Raw genomic sequence first — 22,628 nt, 5'->3', positions numbered from 1 at the left:
GAGAAGATGGGAGAATAAACTCAATTAGCCCAAGAGGCTGCAGTGTTTTTTGGAGACTTGGACTAAATGGACAAGTCAGACAGCTCCCAAGGTACAAAAAAGATATAAGATTCTTACTTGAAAATAGCATCCTGAACAAATTCGCAGATATTGGGTGTTTCAATAATTTTTACTGCACAATTGCTCAAAAACTCCATCCCTTGTTCTTACTTCAAATCCTATGGATTATTTAAATAATGTGAATATGCCCAACAACTTTCACTTTGAAGACACAAATTTATTAGAGCTGAAAGAAATCTTGCAAGAAAATGAAAACAAAAATGCAACGGACATTGATGAAATTATAAATACACTAGTGATGGCTATGAATAAATCCTTTTCCCTAGGAAATTTCCCTCCGCGGCTAAAAACAGCTCTTGTAATTCCTATTTTCAAAGGCGGTAATGCAGAAGATCCAAATAACTTCAGACCCATCTCCATGCTTTCAACACTCTCAAAAATCATAGAAGAAATGGTGAAAAAAGGCATTAGCTTTTCTTTATAAATACAATATGTAAATCAGCTGTGAACTTGGCATTCAGAAGGCAAAAGACACAAATGATGCAATCTTTTCCTTCCTTGAACATCTATACACAAATCCCAACAATGGTGAAGACATACCTGCAGTATTCTGCGATTTCTCCAAAGCTTTTGATTGTGTAAATGATGAACTTCTTTTGCAAAAGATGAAATACTAGTGCTTAGTGAAATCAAACGAAAATCTATCACACACTGAGGATATTTTATGGGGCGTTCCACAAGGATCAGCATTAGGCCCGATTTTTCTCCTTATTTATGTAATTGACCTTGTTACTCTCTCAATTTAAACGCCTGGATACTTTTTGGTCTGTTTCAGCAGCGCTTTTGTTCAATTTGAATTCGTAGAGATTTTCTCCACAATAGATATGTCTAGGAAACGGGGTTCCACAAGGTTGCATACTGAGCGTTCTCCTTTTCGCAATAGCTATAAACCCCCTGCTTGATAACGTCAAAGGAAAGGTAGGACGAAGCTCATACGTTGATGATTTGACAATATTGTACCCAGCTCCATCAATAGACTACCCAATGAAAAACACTCGATAAACTTTTAAAACAGAAAAAGCTTCAAGAAATTAAGTTTTCCAAGTCCAAGACACACTATGTCCACTTCTGCAGATTGAGGAAACCCCACCAAGGACCTATACTTGGAGTAAATGGTAAACCTTCAGAATGCAAACTAATTACAAGATTCTTGGGTCTGCTCCTCGATGAAAAACTGACATGGACCTAACATATTGATAACTTGACCCTCAGCTGTAAAAAATTACTGAATCTGATGGGAGCTCTGGTACATATTTGTTGGGGAAGTGATAGAGAGGTGTTTCTCCTTATTCTTTCGAAAATAGACTATGGCTTTCGATATTTAGTTCAACACCGAAATCCTGATTGAAAAAGCTAGACTTGATTCAAGGTACAGCATTAAGACAGAAAGTAGAGGCTTTTGGAATCAGCCGACTTTCTGCTGAAACTGAAATTCTAGCGCAACCTAATCACCCAACACTCAAAAGAGACACTGATTACGTTTACGAAGGTCGACCCATGAACAAGACCAGCACAAATAAGGTTCCAAGAGATTTTGGACTCTACTCAGTAGTCAGTTGTAGCGATTTATACGTATAGCCCTGGAGAAATTCCTTCATGGGAATTGGAAAAAGTCAAGGCGAATCTTCAACTGAGTCATATTGTATAGAATGGTAATCAATATGACTTAAAACATGAGCAGCTGAGCTCATACACAGAGATTAGCACTATGCAGGAATAAGCAATCACACTGGTTGAAGGTATTTTTCTCAATATCGGTGAACGAGTAGATCAAATGTCTTTGCCGACACATTTTTCTCTACTATGTTTTTACAATTGCAAAAACTGGTTTTCAAAAGTTGCTCTGGATCAACTTGTCTCCAAACCATCATCGATGAATTTTAAACTTTAGTCTTCTAGGTCAAGTTGATTGCGTAGCCACATTTGAATTTGATAGTGTAAAAAAAGTCTTGCTAATGTTGGCAGGAGCCAAGATAGTTGTTCTTCTTCTTGGAATCTTCGATCACAAGAATTAAGTAGTTTAAATATATGTGTGCTCCGGCGAATTTCACAGGGGATGTGGTAGCCTCAACTTCCATCGAATGTTCTTCAACTTTGAAATAGAAAGACCAGCAGTAACTAGCATTCTTTTGTCTTCGCTTAGCTTTACACCAACACTACTTTCGTAGAACAAAAACAGAGTCTAGTGATTTGAGTTGACGTACTTTCCAGAAAGTTACAATTTATTTCGAATGGACGCCAAAAGATATTCTTTTGAGTTTCGAGCTTAAATTTTTGTTTAGCCCCCAGGGACGCATGTGGTGACTTTTGCTATGGTATTCACTATAACATATTCAAGACTTGTGCAAATTTTCAGCCCTATGCGAATTACTGTGGGCTCACCACCTTTTCCGCTCATTTTGACTGGACTATAGATTTCCACTGAAGCTTGAAAAACTGGTTTGGATTTGATTTCGCCTCTCCCTCCGCAATATGTTGCAATTCGACGTCATTACTGACTAAAGAGATGTGTAATCGTTTCCTTCTTTGAACAGTGGTAATTCAGAGAGTTGTTAATAACAATGATAAGCTGGCTGTAATTTCCAATGGTCCGTGGTCTTTGCGTAAAGCGTCATCAATATACGCGACTTGTTGACAGATTTCCGTTATTTTTCGATAAACGACAACATTATCACAAATTTTTCACATATACAAAAGCCCAATAATGTCTGCACCATATGGAAAAACTTCTTTATTCATTTGAATGCCGTTTTGTGAACTCACCATATTTATTGAGCAAGGACAGCGACGTTTTGACTTCTATAAAGTCATCTTCAGGGCGCTACAAGTAAAAATACATAGTGAGAAATGCGTACAATTATATGTGTAGTTAATTGAAGAAACAGTATAAATAAAAACAGTAGAAAAGGAGGCAAAATATATGTATAATAGAACGAAAAGACATAAACGATTTCCAAAGATGTAGAAAGCAATTCTTTTACATAAACTTTTTGTTTTCTTGTACATTTAAAAAAAATGAAAGGGACGTTTACTTGAAGTAGATCCAACTCTTCCAATCAGAAAATATACGAGCTATGTTGAAAAAACAAGGTGATTGTTCAAATTTCCCGGGCTACGTAGATTTGATTAGCGATATTTTCATTCTTTTATGTTGGTACATTTGTCTCGCTCATATGTTCACAGTGTTTTGAGTGTTCGACTATTTTCTGCCTTCGAAAACAGTGGATCAAGGAATTTTCATTAAATTTTGTGTGAAAAATGGAATTAACTGTTCAAAAACACTCGAACTAAGACAGAGGCATACGATGATTGTACTCTGGGACGGAAAAATGTTTACAAGAGATACAAGTTTTTGACAGAAGTTAGAGAAGATGTGAATGACGACACTCGCCCTGGATGGCGATACAGATTTGCTTAAAAGTCCAATCGTCCCAAAGGAAGAGCCCAGTGAGGCCAAGACCAAAGAAAAGCACGATCAAATGTCAAGGTTTTGCCTATTGTATGTTCCGTTAGGAATTCTTGCCACATGGTCGTACAGTCAATAAGAAGTATTGAATCCCTTCCCATTCGTCACTGCTTGTTTGTGATTTTTTGGTCGAATAGAACACCGTAATCATGCCCCAACCATCGTATTCTCCATATTTGCCGCCCTGCGACTTTTTTCTATCCCCAAGATTGAAGAGAGCCATGAATGGAAGGTGTTTTGCGACGATTGAGGAGATGAAAATCGAATCGCTGCGAGAGATCGAGGACATACCAAAAACTGATGCATATCAGAACTGTTATGCATCAGTTTTCGAGACCCGTGAGTTGGGCTACCTATCCGGCGATCAGGGGAACAACCAGGGGACTGGAGGCCCTGTCCGGGAAGCCGATGAGGTCTAACGGCGGGGTCGCCGGACTCTTGGTCAGTGGCAGAGATAAGTAGGGTGAGGGGAATCAAAACCCCCCAAACGCCTTTGCAAATCATGCCACCATGGACCAGCCTACACAAGCTGAGGTGTGAGGATTCGTGCCGACAGCTGAATGGCCACAGGGTGGTATGCGGCACGAACAATCCCCCCTTGCGGAACTGGGCGGAACCTCATTGTAATCATCCTACCTCTGGTAATGCGGAGCTCTGCCAGAGGTGACCAACTCTTCCCTTGCTACTCTTGGGAACACATATGAATGAAACAACACAAAAACCAATCCCGAGGCTGGACAGAAGTGCTTACCTCAATCTAAGGTGGTAGCTGGGGATGAACTGAAATGTCCACCTCAATCCACCGCTTGAGATGAGGCTGGATATGGCAGATCACCTTCAACAGCAATGGCATTTCCTGTGGCGGGCGCTAAGAGCTCTGCCTCGAATAAAGCCAAGGAATCAGCTGCCCCTGCAGGAAAGCTCCCTCACTTGTGCACCTCCACGGAGGGAACCCCAAGAAGGTTTGAAGAAGCCGCGCAACGACAGTAATGTCGCTGCACCTTCCAAAACCTTCGCGGAGGCCACCGTGAGATACCTCAAGGTTGCCAAAGAAAGTGTGCGTTCGGCGAGTCTTGGCCTACACCCTCCAATATAAAGGAGATGTCTCCTAGTGATCTGTCCACCTTCCTGGAAAAGACAGGATGGACGATGACCTAGGAGGACAACTCCTTGGGAGGATGTACAATGGGTAACATGTGGCCTAAGTGCTGTGAGTCCCACCCTCCCTACTCAACAGATACCAGAGAGAACTGTTTTCAAGGATTGGAAGAACGCTGGCATCTGAGGAAGACTACTTTGAAGGGGACAAAATATGAATTGATCCATCTAATTCCGTTCATTCCACGTTCATTACTTCTCATATAAACTATCTGCCTATCCTCATCTACGATAGATAACAATTTTTTATGTTTTCCAAAATGGAATCCTAGAGAAGATATGAATGAATAATACTGGAGTTTTTCCAAACACCAAACCGTTATTTCAACAGTTCAACACGTGTTTCGATCACTTAGTGATCATCTCCAAGAGGAAGATCTTCCTCAAAGTATCTTGTATCAAATACTAGCCTTGTCCAGGGTTCTTTCTTCAAAATAATATCAAAATAATAAAATAAAACTATGTTATCACGATGATTTTATTTATTACATTTCATAAGAAGTCGTACCATCTTTGAGTAAGCGATATCCCAAACAAAGTCCTGCTATGCCAGCGGTTATCTGAAAAAAAAAAAACACATGTCGTCATGAGCAAAAAATTTTAGGTAGAGACATCTGACATCTGTCAAAAGAAATTTACATCCGATCCAGCCGTTTTTCACAGTGAAATCTTTTTTTTTAATGATTCAGTACTTTACTTTACAGTACTTTATAAGACAGTTCGTAACTGACAGTTGGAGGCAAAAGAGTTCCTCCTCCTGGTGAAGGTGATTATCACAGTTTTGCTGGAGTTAACAGACATCTGCTCCCTCAGGCACCAACTGTGAACAACGTCCATCTTGCTTTGGAGGATATAACAAGCTATCCTTCTCGACGAGGACCTTGCCAATATGAGATGGTCATCTGCATTAGCTTGCAGATCTACTTCTGTTCTGTCGAGGTCATCAAGCAGACTATCCCTCAGAAGAGACTACAGAAGGGGGATAGTAACCCACCTTGAGACCAGCCTCTGGCAACCCTGAACCTAATGGTGTCGCCTTGAAGAGTCATAGTTGCAGTTCTGTTTACCAGCTTGGCATAGTTCAAGCCAGTTATGGTCGATTCTAGACCTTTTCGAGCCAGAGATGATCCTATAGATTTAGGTATTGCATTGTAAAATGCTCCTTCTATATCGAGCCAATTTTAGACAAAAAAAAAACGTATTATCTTTCTCAGGACCGGGACTTTTTAGCACATCTGTAAGTTTAGGATCCATTGGTATTTGGAGCAACCCACAAGTAGACAAAAGTTATTTTTTGTAGCTTAAATTCAAGCTGAAAAGAGGCGAACAATTGGAATTTGTACAAAATTCTCTAGCAGTATATACCACGAGACAGAAGAATGAATATTTATTGGGACATGGAGCTACAGAAAACACATGACTTTGAAACGGACAAAACTTTTCAAACACCCTAATTTTCACTCACCTCAATAGCTCCAGATGATACTGACAACAAACCAACAATATTATTTTGAAAAATTATGAAATCCATTAGTTTAGGCGTGCATCCAAACTGATGAAGGCTGGTAGAGTTCAAGCTACACTGCGAATTATCAATCTCGCAGCAAGACTGCGGCAAATAATCATAGAGATCAAAAACCGTATCATTTGGAAAAGTTCTACCACAACATTGCATCTGAAAATAAAATATAACGAGAACTTCAATAATATTTCTCTATATACCAAGTGTGATATCTTACCAGTGAATGGATATTGTCTAAAGTTGTAGAGTTTGCAGTTCGATGTTTCTCCAAATGTTTAGTGATTTCAAACCTCAAACTGGCTTTTTCTTCATTTGATATTAATATGGGATAAACTGACACAATTCCCACAACAATTTGTAGAAGAGCCAACACCAGTAGTATGATGGAATACTGAAAAAATTCAGGCTTATTACTATTCAGTTCATTGAAAAACTCCGATGAAAAAAACGGCGAAATATTGGACGAATCGTTATGAAACTTGTAATAAGCATTCACATATACTTGCAGCAATTTTTTTCAAATCATCTAAAGGAACAATTTGTTCAGGCCAGTCTCAACTCCCTACACTGTAGGTTAATGGACTGATATCTATCAGAAATCAACTACTCTCCTGGCTAATACCACGAACGGCGTTGGATTATATCCGATGGGTGTCAGTGAAGGATTCTTCACTGAAGTTTTTCCTGCAAATTCTGTTGGCAATACAACTGCCGCAATAGATTTTCAATTATTGGAACACACTTGCAGACCGGTTTCGGGCTGTTTAGCCACTCGTCAGTGCAAGGTAGTGTCTATCATCAACATAAAGTCCAATAATTTTAAATAATTTAGTCCAATTAGTCCAATAATTATCTCCAATAATTTATATACAGTGTCACACATAAAGTCCGCATCAAATGGGATTTTTTTTTGTTCATCTCTTCAAGCAACTTTTGATATCTCCATTAGGTTGTGCTTTAAAAATGATGCCAAATGACATACATATGACCGATCAAGTGATTTTTCTTCCCTGTCCAACTTTACATTTTTTCCAAAAAATGTTCAGAAAAGCAGTTATTGCTCGAAATTTCGAAAATCGGAGGAGGGAAAAGATGATTGTTTTTTCATTTTTTACCCACTTACCAATTTTTAGCTCTCTAGTACAAATTTAGTTTTTTTACAGTTTTTCGAAAATTTGACATTTGCCGATTTCTCAAATTTAGCCAAACCTCAACAGAGTTAGTGCTTTATGCCTAACTAAACTTTCCAACGCATTTTTATTACCAATTGCAATTCTAAATACAACTTATTTCGCAAAAATTTAAAACACCAGAAAAAATTATGCCAAAAATGATGCAAAGTTGATACAGTTTTTAGAAACAGATAAATATTTCACTTCATTTCTACTATTTGCGAAAAAGCTTGATACATAAGCATAATTAAAAAACAATATCAATGAAAAGTCAATAATTTATTCTTTACTGCACTTTTCAAACAGTTAAACTTTGATTTACTAATTACAAAAAATCACAACGGAATTTAACTAAGGGAAGGAATTATTCGAAAGTAATTTCACATTTACTAAATATCTTTTATGAGGTATGAATGAACAAAATTACTTCAGAAATCAATTTAGATTTTGTTGCCTAGAAAACTAAACCGTAAAAAATTCTAACAAACATCTGTTAAAATGAAGTTATAATTTAAATTAAGAACACTAAATAAAATCGAAACATATGCCTAAACTTGAGGTTTGGACTAGAGAGCTAAAAATTGGTATATGGGTGAAAAATGGAAAAACAATCTTCTTTTCTCTTTACCGATTTTCGAAATTTCGAGCAATAACTGCTTTTCTGAACATTTTTTGGAAAAAATGTCAAATTTTACAGGGAAGAAAAATCACTTGATCGGTCATATGCATGTCATTTGGCATCATTTTTGAAGCATAACCTAATGGAGATAGCAGAAGTTGCTTGAAGAGATGAACAAAAAAAAATCCCATTTGATGCGGACTTTATGTGTGACACTGTATATGCACTGATTCAAATTAATTTCATTTCGATTTAATTCAATAAGTGTTTACTGAGATATTGCAGATCAAAGTAGACCCGTGGATACGGACAAACCTTTTGGGAAATCCCATTACTCTTTTCTCTGACTAGTTTTCTTTGACTAATTTTCTCTGACTAGTTTTACTCGCACTTACCAAATGCACGCAACATGTGATTTCTTTGGTTATCCCGCAGCATCCCAATATAATCAGTGAAAAGAGAAGAATTCCTGATGAAACTAGTGATAAAGGTGGTACTGACACGTAAGAATATCCCAATCTTATATCTGATGTCTCGGTGAGTTGCATGATCACCAAAGAGAAAGCTCCCAGTAGTATTTCTGAGATGGCTAAAAACTGGAAATAATCAAATGGTTAATATAATTGAAAAACATCTGGGTAATTTTTTTAAATCATTTAAAATTCAACAAAATATGATTGCAAGTTGAAAACGTAGATATCGCCATCAACGGAACAAAAGATATTGAAGTCGGACAAAATGCATGTACTTTTTGATAAGTATAACACCCGTCCTGGATAATACCTCGACAGATATTGAATTACATCCTACAGATAATTATGTGGTCAAATGGAATGCTCAACATCCATCATACTGTGGATGCCAAACTGTCATTTTTCAACAATTTTCAACTTTAAAGACTTTAAGGATTTCAGAAACAAAACAAAGATAATTTCGCATACGCTACTCTTTTTTTAATTCAGGATTATATAGGTTAAATTTATAATAGGAAAATTTAGTGACAGGTTATATAAATCTTCTTGTTTGAATTTTATCCAAATTGGCGACATATTAGAGCAAGTGAAAACTCCTGGGAATCGATAGATAAAAGTCACTATAATTTCCTTCGATATCTCTAGATCTCCAGAAGAGTAAACTCTTCTTGAAGATGATCACTTGGTGATCGAAACACGTGTCGAAGTGTTAAAATGATGGTTTGGTGTTGGGATAAAACTGCAGTAATATTTGTTTACAATCTATTCAGTAAAAATGAAATCAAAGGACTTCAAAATGAGCATTTTTGTGCTTTAATTTTTTTTGCATTCATTAAAATGAGGAAACGTCTATTCGATTCAAAATATTTAAAAAATAATAAAGACCAAAGACATCAATTAAAATCGTTGATATCAAAAATTTTGTTGAGTTGTAGTAAAACAGGATTTGCGAAGTTTTTGCTTTGAATAAGGTTTTTCCCAATAAGCTTCATACTTCCGAAACAATCACTAATTTTTTCAACTTGACTGAGCTTGAAAAGTAAGTTTATAGGGATAAATCGCCTCTATACAACTCTGATCACAAAGATCTCTTTAATCAAAACAAACATACTCACCAGAAAAAGTCCTACACAAAAATAGCTGAACTGCTTGATGCATTTTCCTCTGCAACACATATTCACTCGTTTCTGAGAATAGACACAGATTTATCACGAACCTCTTGAATGCTGTTCAACAAAAGGAAATCGGTGGAAATAGATACTGAACATTGTTCACAAGCAGGAAATGGTAAACGACAAAATACTTTGATAACGAAGTAATCATAATATTTTGTCATATAAAATTCCAATGAGCTGATAAAGGATGAATGAGGGAGGAATGGGGAGTTTTGGTATTTCTTGCACATTAACTTTTTTGTGATGTGAGATTTATGACACTTTATATTTATTGGAATAGTAGAGTCACACCTACAGAATGATGTGAGGTTGCTTTGGAAACTTATTGCTTCCAACGATGAGTTGATAATTCCTTCAATAATATAAGAAAGTTGAAAAATTGTAGAGCTACACCTGGTGAATGATCTGAGGTTGCTTCGAGAAAGGATTGTTTTCAACGGTGAGTTGAACAGCAATATAAAAAATTTGGATACATACCGTATTTTAGGAGATAGTGACACATGGAGGATTGAAGACCTGATGAAAATTAAGCTTACTAAGGAGAATTATATTGTTTGTCCAAAGTTTTTGGGTTCATCAGCCGTAGACTGCCGGTCAGGCCTGACAACAGACGAAACGTCAGGTATTACGCTGATGTCTGCCGCAGTAGCAGACGAGAAACCTCAGGTATATCAACCTATAGACCACAGCTAATATACCCGGAAACGTTAGACACCGCCCGTGAAAGACTATGATATCATTAGTACATTTTTTCGGTTAGAATTCATATTGCTTACCATTCATCACAACATGCCATTGAGAAATCAGTCATACTATTTTTTCTATTAGTTTGGCTATAATGATTGAATAAATGAAGTTGAGAATTCTCCATCACTGCCACCTTTTGATAGGAGTTTTGAGGAAGTTGGTAAAATAACCAACTTCAAAAGATTCATTTATTAACGTTGCTACTGAAAGAGTCAAAGTAACTTTAGGAAGATTGTCAAATATTTTTATCATTATTTTTCATTATTGAATTCAGAATTTCCTTTTGTTTTCGATGGTTCCTATTGTTTTTTTCAGTTGTCTCACATCTGTTGGATAGAAAGTAAATTTATTTTCGACAAATATATTCCTTCAGTGTATGAGGGGATCATAAAGGGTTGGAAAAACCCTAGTCAGTTTTTCAGCTATTGTGCAGTGAAATCGGTTGGCATCATCTTCAGAGGACTGAATGATCTTAATTTTTTGACAAAACGAAAAAAGAGGTCGACCTACAGTAATACAGGACGAGGAATTGAGGATCCTGGTGGAGACTGACCCATCAGTGGATTCTCTACGACAACAGCAGACGTTCAGGGCAATATGGACAGCGATGAGCATTTCCCAAAGGCGCAAAATCAGCCAAAAAAGACTATGGTTGCTGTATAGCGGTCAGTTATTGGTTTAATTCACTGTAAGTTTCTGACAACGTCCGTCCGCACGTTAAACAAATCATCAATTGAGCCACCATACCCCCCAGACCTCTCACCAATCGATTACCATATTTTCAAGCACTTCGATAACTTTTTCGCCGGTAGAACATTCGCCAATCAGGCCTCGAATGATAGGAACAGAACACGACCGACAAAATCTTGTCCTTAAGGCCTGAACCAGATATATCCTCAGACCTCAAACCGAAAAAAAACCTGTTCTCGGAAAAACAATGTTTCTCTCAACGAAAAGTTGGTTGTCTAACTCGAGGGTACGAATATATCAGTAAATCAGTCTGTTGAATTATTCGAGGCATAAACATCTAAATACAGGACCGTAGTCAGTTAGTTATGTTTGAAAGTGAATTGCTTGAACATATTTTAAATATTTAAACCCAGGCTGTTTGTACACATTCTCTAGTTTGTACGCGTTGGGTATCTGTTTGATTTCTTAGTTATTTTGTTCATTTTGACATTTCAGTGATGAATTGAACATTTATATTTCTGAAGAATACTTTTGATTCAAGCAGCACTATTGTCGAGGTGAATTGAAAAACTCAAAATAGGTCTTTTGTCCATTTGGGTAAAAATAATCTAGTCACCTAGTAATTAAATATATTACTAGATATTATATAGTATCTTGGTACGAACAAACTAAAATAGTAATATACATTCATTCATCGAAATATAAATGTAAACCCTATGAGGGTTTCCGTCAATACAATTATTCAACACGTTATAAAAAACTCTGGATAAACACAATATAAAGAAGCAACAATATTCAACAATACATATTTGATATCTAAAAATATGTAACAGTTACTCTAAAGCCATCAATATAGAGCAACATTTTCAACTCTAAATGAGATATCCTCAGCAAATCCTTTATGAATTTATCCAGGACTTATTCACTACATCGATACAGAATATTTTTCCATTCTTCAAGTACCAAATTTCCTTCAAATTTTCCTAATATTCTGAACACGTGAATATGTAAATTGAACTGAATATTCAAGTCCTCTTGAGTAAGACTATATGCCACTGCAATTGAAATGAACTGTCAACAATCGTTTCAATAATGACTAAAATATCACAGAGTGTTCAAACTTCAAGAATAGGTACAGTATGATCAACTATAAATCTTAGATTGAATCATTTTATCATATAGACGAACTATATTTGTGGCTGTAGTAAAAATTATTGTTTCTCCTGGTCTGGAATTTCAACTTTATCAATTCGTTTTCGTTTTGTTTATCTCCAGACTGCTACACTCTGATGTCTCCACACACAACAAGACAGACAGATGGCAAAAATGGCTCCAAGTAACTGCAACAAAAAAATCAATTGTGAAATTCAAATCAAATAGGAAAAGTAAACTATACATTGATGGATGTAGCCGTTACTACGTGGTAGGAGATCATAATGAAAAGAGAAATGAAAATTTTTATGTCCTCTTAGATCCTACTAAAATCATTTACACGGAATCAGAGAAACGGAGAACCACCAACATGAAACCCTCTTGCCCTAAACTGTATGGCCTGATGAAACACATAAAGAGGATAACCCCATAAGACCAGTAGTTTCGTATATAAATAGTCCTGTAAGAGAACTAGGAATACGTCAGTGATATCAAAAATCATGGGAAAATACCGTGAACCACCATATCCTCAAATATTTGGAAGGCTTCAACATCTTTAGCGAGTATTAATATGGCTGTGTTAGGTCGAAAACTTTTGAGACTCCCCTCGTAAATGAACAGTTTCCGAAACTTCTCAGAGGAAGATCAACATCCCCCAAAGTTATATACATTCAACAATGATCCTCGGTGCATACATACCTCAGTAGCTGCAATTCCTAATGAAATATATCCAATGATGATGTTGGTACCAACGGTGAAATCAAAAACTGAGGTAAGACATCCTTCCGAGTATCGATCTGGAGAATCGATACTGCATGGCACCCTTGATTCGCAACAAGATGGAGGTAACTCATAGCCGTTGAGTTTTGTTGCATCGACAAATCTGTATTCTTCAGCTGGTTGCAGGATTCCACAGCAAGACATCTGTGGAATAATGTTTTGGAATGAGTGATACAATTCAAGTTGTGATGGACTCAAAAAAAAGTACGCAACTGGAGCTTTTTCCCAACACCAAACCATTATTTCAATAACGCAACACATGTTTCAATCTGCAAGTGATCAAACTGAGTTTGATCTTCCTCTTGATGGTGATCACTTGGTTATCGAAAAACGAATCGGGGTATTGAAATAATGGTTTGGTGTTGGAAAAAAACTCCAGTAATATTTATTACTACACCAAAAGTTCCAAGCAGTGCATGACAAATGAATACTTTTGTTGCAGTCTTCTGTGTTCAATGCGAATAATCCTCAGTAGAAGCAGATTACAAGATGATTTGGTTGTTTTGTAATCTGATCTTGAATGATCTACAAGTAAATACTAATATAAAGAATCGTAGACATAGGAAACTCCATCGTCGTTATAGATGCATATTTTTTATGAGAAGATCGAAAACATTGTTCATTAATGAATGTTTTGTGGAGTTCCATCCTTTCCTGGGGAGAAATATTATCGATATATTGAAATAGCATCATTTTCAGTTTTCAGACTTAGTACATTAGAACTGCAAAGATTGGAATGTAGGAAGTATTTTATGAACCAGTCATTTCTTGATGATCTAAACTTGGTTAGTGAGCCAGTAATTCGTTTGAAGGTGGTTGACAAGGCATCATCAAAAATGAACTTCAACGGAATGGTTACTCCGAAGTGATGGTAGAACAGGCTTTAGCTAGAAGACAGCAAGAGCCTCACAAGGAAGAGAAGCCGCCACAATCAGTACATCAGAGGATTATCTGAAAGAATAAGGAGAATTGAGTCCAAGTATACCATAAGAACCTGCTTCAGATCTGGGAACTCTATCCGTAGCAGCCTCACAAAAACCAGGTCACCAAACGCGGACTGGGATTCCAAGAATTGCATTTACCGGATACCCTGCGAGTGCGGAGAATCATACATCGGTGAAACTAAGAGGCCATTGAAAGTTCGCATTGCTGAGCACAAAAACCACACACAGCGAGGAGAAACCAGCAAATCCGGCATAGCAGAGCATGTTTGGACTCATCAACATAACATCAAGTGGGCTCAAGCTGAAATTATCCACAAAGAGGAGCACTGATTTAGGAGAAAATTCAAGGAAGCCGCGTATATGTTGTTCAACAACGCATTTAGTCACGCTAGCGTAGAGATACGTAACATATGGAAACTTGTAATCAAGCGAAAAACGACCAACTTCCGCCAAACGGTCGTCTCCCGCTAAAACCAATGAAGCGGAGAAAGGGAAGAGGGGATCGGTGAAACCACTCGAATGACCTATAAATAGTCAGATCTCGGAGGAATAAGTCCAGTTATCACCCGAAGGCGATTGTGGATACTAACAATCGAAACGTCGTTCTGGTGTGGAAAAAGTATTTTTCCACACCAGACCATTGTGGAGCGGACCTCTTCTGTTAACTACTGCCGGCTGCTGCTAAAACATTCTCAGGTACATTTCGTCAATTTCCACACAAGGACTTTGCTGTGATGATTTGGCCCGGTTGCAGAAAGTTATAGTGAATCACACCATTCACATAATACCATACAGTAACCATGGTCTTTTTCTGAAGGGTTTTCACCCTTGGTAAGTGCCTGCGTGGCTCCAGCTACTGTCCTAAACATCTCTTGTTGTCGTAGAGGATCTACTTTTCGTCACTACGAACCAAGAAAGTATCGTTTTGGTTGCGCAAAAGCCAACAAGGAAAACCCGCGAAACGTGACAGTATCTGTCAATCGTTGAATTCATGGAGCACCTCCTTTTAGAGCTTCCTGACCTCCTCAATATTTAAACTGCATAGAAGCTAACAGTACTTTCTTCTGCCATACCGCGCACCGTTTGTGATGGGTCTGTCTCCAGCAGGGTCCTCAAATACTTGACATGGATTACTGTAGGTTGACCACTTCGTGAGTCATCTCCGAGGCTTGAATCTCTGGAACGAAACTTCACAAACCGACGTCGAACAATGCGTTAATTGATACCATCATTGCCAAATGCCTGATTAGTTTTTTGCTGCTTCGTAGCGCTTTGGTCCAATTTGAATTCGTAGAGAAGAATAGGCCAAATATCAGTTGTGGAGCTAAAAAGCAGATGACATTAAAACGGATGAAACTTTTGAAATAACTCAAGACATCCACTTTCAGCCATTTGTTCCGGAAATAAAGTACATGTTGATGCTAGTACAAATAACATCAGTTTGAAAGAGGATTTGTGAGATATTGAACCTAGAAATTGTAATGAGAAATCTTGCAAAAACTATAGTCCAACAGTACAATATCGATAATTGAACTAGTTCTCATCGAAAAGTATAGAGGAATGATGAAATTGGTTCTGTTCCTAAAATATTCATTGCCTTAGTAATAGCTCCAAATTGGTATCGGGGCAGTAGAGTATAGTAGTAGAGATATGTTCCAGTTCATAAGGTTTCTGACTCACTCCACTGTCACAAGTACATTCAAAAGCATTCAGTTAACATCAACCTATTCCTGAATGGATACCCTGAACGTAAGCTACATGCTCAGGTAGCATGCGTTAGGAGCAAACACCAAGACACCCTTAGGTGCAAAATTAAGAGCTATGCAGTACAAATAATATCCAAATGATTCGATGACCTCATTTACTCTCACATATACTCACCCAGTCCTGTATTTCGTCCAACCCAGCGTTTTCCAGCTTCATCCTCAGGTCATTTTCGATTTGGTGCCTCAGAGCTCTCTGTTCGGTGTTTTTGTAAACAACAATACAATAGCCTCCAAGAGCGAAGTGAGCCATGGCCAACAGGATGAGAAACGACGCGTACTGAAAAAAAAGAAAATCAAATTAACATCCATATGAATTGCGCATTCTGTAATAGAGATCTAATTATATCTACAGTGTGTCTCACTTCTCATGGAAACACCCCCGAATCTTACGTATTATTTGAATATTACGGAAGATAAGAGGGTGTTTCCATAAGAAGTGAGACAAATTCGGATTTTTCAGGACTTGAATTTTTTTCAGGAAAAAATTGTAATCGTAGTAAGTTGGTAGTCCTGATCACGAATCTGAAGGAATTTTGATCCTATTTTGTCCCCTAATATGTTTTACCGTAAAAATGGGCTGCTCCATCCCGAGTGGCGGACAGTGTATATCACTTTGGCCAACCCCATTCAGGTGGTAGGTGCATTTTGAGCATATCCATCAGTCCAGAGAGTTTCATCGTTCTACCTCGAATATTACGGAAGATAAGGGGGTGTTTCCATTAGAAGTGAGGCACACTGTATATATGCAACCTGTTTCAATGTGTTCATATATGAAAACTAAAATTATTAGTGGTAAAAGACACAAAGTTGTCTGAGAGAAACTTGTACTGGCCGTGAAAATATATGTAAACAGTACCAAAATTGAATAGTACTAATAGCTAACAGTACTAAGAACAGTTTATGCTTAAAGAGTACTGGAAGTGAATAGTGAAAATGAATAGTGAAAGTACAAACAGTACTGACCGAACAATAAAAGGAACAAGAGCTCTCTGTAGTTGAAAATTTATATCAGTCAATCCGAATGGTAACATTTTCGTAAACAAATGATATATTTTCTGAAATGCTACATTTCTGCAACCTGTTTCAACATGCTCATGATCTAAGGAAGTATAATTATTAGTGGTAAAAGACACAAAGCTGTCTGAGAGAAACTTGTACTGACCTTGAAAATATATGTAAACAGTACTAAAATTGAATAATACTAATAGCTAACAGTACTAAGAACAGTTTACCCTTAAAGAGTACTGTAAGTGAATAGTGAAAATGAATAGTGAAAGTACAAACAGTACTGACCGAACAATAAAAGGAACAAGAGCTCTCTGTAGTTGAAAATTTATTTCAGTCAATCCTAATGGTAACATTTTTGTAAACAAATGTTATATTTTCTGAAATGAAGACAAACTTATACTGGCCGTGGAAATATGGGAGAATAGTACTTAAAGTGGACAGTATTGATAATAAACAGTATTTGGAGTATTTTTACAAGAATAGTTTACATGTAAAAAGTACTGAAAGTAAAAAGTGAAAATGTGAAAAGTGAAAGTACAAAAAGTAAGAGTGAAAGTCCTGGTCGAACAGTGAAAATTCATATCGAAAAAATTAGCAAAGCATCAGTCATTCCGAATGATGTGGTTTTTATGCAAACAAATGATATATTTCATGAAATGCTTCATTTTTTCAACCTGTTTCAATTTGTTCATATAAAAAAGTGAAATTATCAGTAGTAAAAGAGAAACTTGTACTGGCCCTGAAAATGAAGGTGAACAGTATTGAAAGTAAACAGTACTGAAAGTAAACAGTACTTGAAATACTCTCATAAAAACAGTTTACGTGTAAAAAGTACTGAAAGTGAAAAGTGAAGAAAATAGAAAGTGAAAGTACATAAAGTAAGAGTAAAAGTACTGCTCTAACAGTAAAAGAGATCACTATTCCAACTATACCTATATATGAATTATCACCAACATTGAGAGATTCTGTTTCATTGGAAGATGTTTTATATGCAAAATAAGTGACCTTCTGGAAAGCCAAGTTCCGTCCTATTAAAAATAACTGTACCTCATCGTAGATAATTGAACATGATTAAAATTAATTAGGCCTGCTATGTTGATATTTTATATAGTGTGAAGTCCTGTTTCCCTTGTGAACTGTTGAACGAAACGTAAGACAAAATGAAGTTTGAATGGTATATGCCAATCATTCGTTTGAGAATTGAAAGATAGCCAATATCATTACATAAGAGGGATATTGACTGTTTCAAAATGAAAAAATGATAGTTGTTTTCTCAGTAAGAATCCTCAAGACCCAAATACTTTACAATTTTTGAGAAACTTAATGTTCATTGAATATAATACATGCAATTGGAACCTTTGATGTATAATAAATCTAATGGAAAAACTTTCTCCACATCAGATCCTCTTTTGATGCTGTACATCGGTTACAGTGTTTATGTTCTCTCGAGAAAAATTGTTTTCATTAAGTTCATTGAATTATTGAAAAAATTAAGTTGAATCATTCCTAAATCACGTGACAACGAACAAAAATCAAAGTGCATATCATTAGGTACTTGTTCAATATCTTATGTAACGTTATTTCCAAGTGATTTTTGTGCGATTCCTTCGAATTTATTCACAAAAATGATACTGAGAAGTTTTCCCCTGATTGAGAGTGAATTCTGCCGAATTGTTTGGAACTTGTAAAAATTAATACCTTAGGCAAGACTTACCGTTTCCATGCAGCAAGTTGATTCTCTACAGACCCCCGTGCAACCCATTATCACAAATATGAGCAGCACAAGACCCAATATAACTGTCATCGCGGAAGGAACTATGGTTCCGTAATCTTTGATGACCATGTCGCTATTCGATATGAAGATGAGGTATGTCGATACACTTCCATAGATGGCTAAACCTATTCCAGCAATCTGCAAGGAAAGAACGAAAAGAAAATAAAGTTTGCCCAAACTCCAATCAGGAATGATAATGAAGAAAGCGATATATATACCGAGAAATAACTACTTCCTAGGATAATACCAGGACGGACTTTCGTGTAATATGTTTTCATATTCTTCTATGGGGTCATAATTAGAAAATACATTCATGTCCATTTTCATGTTATGATGTGTATATCACTTCCTTCGTTAGCATTTGTATGATTTAATGGTGCAGTGTTGAGTTTCTTGGGACAGGTGTTTGGGGATTTCACAGATGAAACATAAGAAAGGTGAGTATCAAAGTGAAAAACAATAGTACAAGAAGTAAGAGTACTGACCGGACAGTTGAAGAAAGAGAGCTTTCTATAGTTGAAAATTTATTTCGAAAAAATCATCGAAACATAAAATATTTTGAATGATGTAATATTTGTCATAAACAATTTATATATTTTTCAAATGCCTCATTTTTGCAATCTGTTTCAGCGCGATCATATAGAAGAGTAAAATTATCAGTGGAAAAAGACACAGAGTTCTCTAAGAGAAACTGGCCATGAAAATATATGTAAACAGTACTAAAAGTAAATAATACTAATAGTTAACAGTACTAAGAAGTTTGTGTGTAAAAAGTACTGCAAGTAAAAAGTGAAAATAAAAAGTACAAGTACAGAAAGTACTGATCGATCGAACAATAAAAAAAAAGCTCTCTGTTGTTGAAAATTTATGCTGAAAAAATTTTAGCAAAGCATCAGTCAATCTGAATAAAGTGATATTATTTGTAAACAAATGATACATTTTCCAAAATGCTCCATTCTTGCAACCTGTTTCAACATGCTCATGATATAAAGAAGTATAATTATTAGTGATAAAAGAGAAACTTGATCTGGCCGTGAAAATATAGGTAAACAGTACTGAAAAATGAATACTACTGATTTTAAACAATACATGAAGTACTTTCACAAGAACAGTGTGAGTGTGAGTGTGAAAAGTTCTGAAAGTAAAAAGTGAAAAAGGAAAGAAAGTAAAAAGTTGAAGTACAAAAAGTAAGAGTAAAAGAACTGGGCTCTCTATAGTTGAGAATTTGTTTCGAAAAAATCAGCAGGGTATCAGTCATTCAGAATGACTGCAACCTCATTCTTGCAACCTGTTTCACCGTGTTTATATGGGAAAGTGAAATTATTAGTGGTGGAGTCTCACAATCGTCTAAGTGGAACTTGTTCTGACCGTGAAAACAGTACTGAAAGTAAACAGTACTGATAGTAAACAGTACAGAAAGTACCTTTACAAGAACAAATCATCTAAAAGAACAATTCGTTTACAAGAACAGTTTTCATATGTGAAAATCTTCCACAATAAAAAGTGACAAAATCAAAAACTAACAATGAAAAGTGAAAGTACAAAAAGTAGGAGTGAAAGCACTGGTCGAACAGTAACAGAAACCGCTCTCTGTAGTTATAATTATATCAGTTATAATTCGACAATGCTGAAACCCAAAAAAATCTGATCGATTTTGGTTATTGACGTTGGAAACTGAATTGCTTTTCCCCGAACGATAATACATTTAACGAATGTTGCAACCTGTTCCAACGTGAACATGTACGAAGCAAAATTGTTAGAAAAAGTTCAAGTCCTCACCGTAAAATGAAACAGATAAATCCCGTGGATGCACCTCAAGACAACCTCACTACACCCCATCTCGATACCGATTCGCATTTGTTTTTCGGCAAGACCTACCGCGACCGTAATGGCCCAGACTAGATGTCTGCGTCGCGCCTAATGGCTAGACCTGGAGGAGGCAGAAAGACCCGAGACGCAGTTTACAGAAATGAAGATGTTTCCCGTTTTCTCTTTTAGTATCGCGGTAGTGGACACGATAAGAAACATAGGTAATGATATTGTTGCCTCAAAAAATGGGAAACACGAAAAATTTTGCCATGATTTTTCATATCTGGGTATTCATGGTCAATCAATGACACATTCAGCGCCAGAATTCTCAATGCAATGCTGCTGAAGGTCGTTCAAGTTCAAAGCAAAAAGTCTAGAAGCCGCCTCAGTCATGCAGTTGAAGGTAGTCAAGGTCGGGTTGTAAATCAAGGTTGTTTGAAAGTCAAACCCGAAAAACTACTCCAAAGCCATCTTGTCTTCGTTGTTTGACGTAGTTCAAGGTCATTCGAAGTCAAACACAAAACACTCTCTCAACTTAGCTGTGTTGTGCAGTGTAGGTTCAAAACTTCAAGAAAGCCGCGTAACTGACTCGAGATCATTCGAGGTCAAATTCACCCTGTCCAGAATATGGGAAGTGAATGAAGTTCAATCAAGGTCAAACCAAAATCACTACCTCAGAGTTGCTTTGCCTGCATCGTGTGACGTAGGTCAAGGTCGTTCAAGGTCAAACACCTTAGCTATATTGTGCCGTATAGGCTCCAGTTCATTCGAAATCAAATTCACCTGGCCTCACATGACCAAGCTCTCGAAACTGCTTCCCCATTTTGCTTATTGTTCTCATGAAATAGGTGAGCTACTTCCTGTTGTGTTTGGGTTTTATCTCCGTAACCAATCGTTTGTTAACTGTTATTTTATGCATTTTCGTTAATCTAACCATTTGTCAGACTTGAAGTTAACGAACTTTGAAGTTGAATTGAAATACTGACAACTAATATTGTAACATACAAAACAAGTCGACAAAGCGTTAAAAACTAACGTTGCCACGGAAATTATTTACAATTTTTTGAAGGATACTATCTAAAAAGAATATTGCTATAGTTTTTGCTCACTTTCTTATTTTCAATACCTCAACATGAAATGAGTTTTGAGTATGCTGCGAAATTGCTAAAAAAGTACCAATTTTTTCTACAGGTATCATTATCTGCACGTCGAAATATTTTTTGTTTTCAATATCGATCTCAACTTTCTATAAAGTCAGTCCAACCAAACAATAATGTTGTCCAACAACGTATTCAGTCAAGCTAGCGTAGAGATACGTACCATATGGAAACCTCTAATCAAGCGAAAAACGACCAACTCCCGCCAAACGGTCATCTCCCGCTAAAACCAATGAAGCGGAGAGAGAGAGAAGAGGAGATAGGTGAAAGCACTCGAATGACCTATAAATCATCAGATCTCGGAGGAATGAGTCCAGTTATCACCCGAAGATGATTGTGGATACTAACAATCGAAACGTCGTGACGTAACTTGGTTTAAAATCTTTTGATTTTTATTTTTTGTTAATTATATTTTGAATTTTTTCAGCTTTTAGTGATATTTCATTTTTATTTTTGTCACTTGTATGTTATTTCCTTGTAATTCCAGTGTTTTTTTGATAAAGTTGTTATTTTCGGTTAATTTTTATTTTGTTTTTTCAGGGATTTCAAATCAATTTATATTATATTAGACAATGGAAGTCCGAACTGATGAAATAATAATATTGAACTATGAAGTTTCAACCTCTGTAGCTGGCTCACCTACTAATTGATGCTGGGTGTGTTAAAAACCGTGGAATGTAAACAAAATGCTAATGAGCCTCTGACCACGCAGTTTACCTTCAAATTGCGTAATAATCGCTGTAGTGCAACGGAAAACTTACCGCAAAAGCTGCCGACAGGAGTCCACTGAGGACCTTCAGGAACCCTGCTACGAAGCCCATTTCTGAATGATCAACACAGAGCACTTTCACGAATAAAATGGCGGAAATAACGACGCTGCTTGGATATTAATGATTCCATCTGCGTCTGCCGCCTCACTAATTTAACCACTCGCTGGCGCTTCGTGGACTATTTTATTTATAAACATTGCGTCGTGAGAAGACATGCGAAAAATCGTCAGTTGAATGGGATAAATAAGATTCGAACAGATCCGGATTGGGGCTTCCAAACTCTCTCGGGAAATGTTGTTTTTTATTTCAACTGCTGGATTGTTGGT

General features: G+C 36.7%; 2 protein-coding genes across 2 annotated transcripts; both read right to left on the bottom strand.

Moving 5' to 3' along the window:
• Window positions 1-5,204: 5,204 nt before the first annotated feature.
• Window positions 5,205-9,798, bottom strand: LOC111501940 (CD63 antigen). The gene is made up of 5 exons (XM_023155872.2): window positions 9,646-9,798; window positions 8,453-8,653; window positions 6,484-6,657; window positions 6,210-6,419; window positions 5,205-5,304 (listed from the first exon to the last, which is right to left on the bottom strand). The coding sequence occupies exons 1-5, from the start codon at window positions 9,703-9,705 to the stop codon at window positions 5,230-5,232; spliced, it is 720 nt and encodes a 239-aa protein (XP_023011640.2). The 5' UTR covers window positions 9,706-9,798; the 3' UTR covers window positions 5,205-5,229.
• Window positions 9,799-11,754: 1,956 nt separating this feature from the next.
• On the bottom strand, window positions 11,755-22,498 carry LOC111516176 (23 kDa integral membrane protein). The gene is made up of 5 exons (XM_074171634.1): window positions 22,294-22,498; window positions 18,507-18,704; window positions 15,900-16,061; window positions 12,994-13,218; window positions 11,755-12,482 (listed from the first exon to the last, which is right to left on the bottom strand). The coding sequence occupies exons 1-5, from the start codon at window positions 22,351-22,353 to the stop codon at window positions 12,408-12,410; spliced, it is 720 nt and encodes a 239-aa protein (XP_074027735.1). The 5' UTR covers window positions 22,354-22,498; the 3' UTR covers window positions 11,755-12,407.
• Window positions 22,499-22,628: the final 130 nt, after the last annotated feature.

The sequence above is a fragment of the Leptinotarsa decemlineata genome, unplaced genomic scaffold, assembly GCF_025532065.1.
Source record: "Leptinotarsa decemlineata unplaced genomic scaffold, Ldec_3_MD MMD2_P_RNA_scaffold_12, whole genome shotgun sequence".
Lineage (NCBI taxonomy): Eukaryota > Metazoa > Arthropoda > Insecta > Coleoptera > Chrysomelidae > Leptinotarsa > Leptinotarsa decemlineata.
The sequence above is the reverse complement of the archived record's forward strand: the minus strand, read 5'-3'. Positions and strand labels throughout refer to the sequence as shown.

What these genes read in the sequence shown, in the direction of transcription:
- LOC111501940 (XM_023155872.2), bottom strand. Translation starts at nt 9,705, where the DNA reads ATGTGTTGCAGAGGAAAATGCATCAAGCAGTTCAGCTATTTTTGTGTA. An exon ending in TTTGTGTAGGACTTTTTCTG is followed by an intron (nt 8,654 to 9,645) that starts GTGAGTATGTTT and finishes GATTATTTCCAG; the next exon opens with TTTTTAGCCATCTCAGAAAT. An exon ending in TAGACAATATCCATTCACTG is followed by an intron (nt 6,420 to 6,483) that starts GTAAGATATCAC and finishes TTTTATTTTCAG; the next exon opens with ATGCAATGTTGTGGTAGAAC.
- LOC111516176 (XM_074171634.1), bottom strand. Translation starts at nt 22,353, where the DNA reads ATGGGCTTCGTAGCAGGGTTCCTGAAGGTCCTCAGTGGACTCCTGTCG. An exon ending in TCCTGTCGGCAGCTTTTGCG is followed by an intron (nt 18,705 to 22,293) that starts GTAAGTTTTCCG and finishes CTTTCCTTGCAG; the next exon opens with ATTGCTGGAATAGGTTTAGC. An exon ending in TGGACGAAATACAGGACTGG is followed by an intron (nt 13,219 to 15,899) that starts GTGAGTATATGT and finishes ATTATTCCACAG; the next exon opens with ATGTCTTGCTGTGGAATCCT.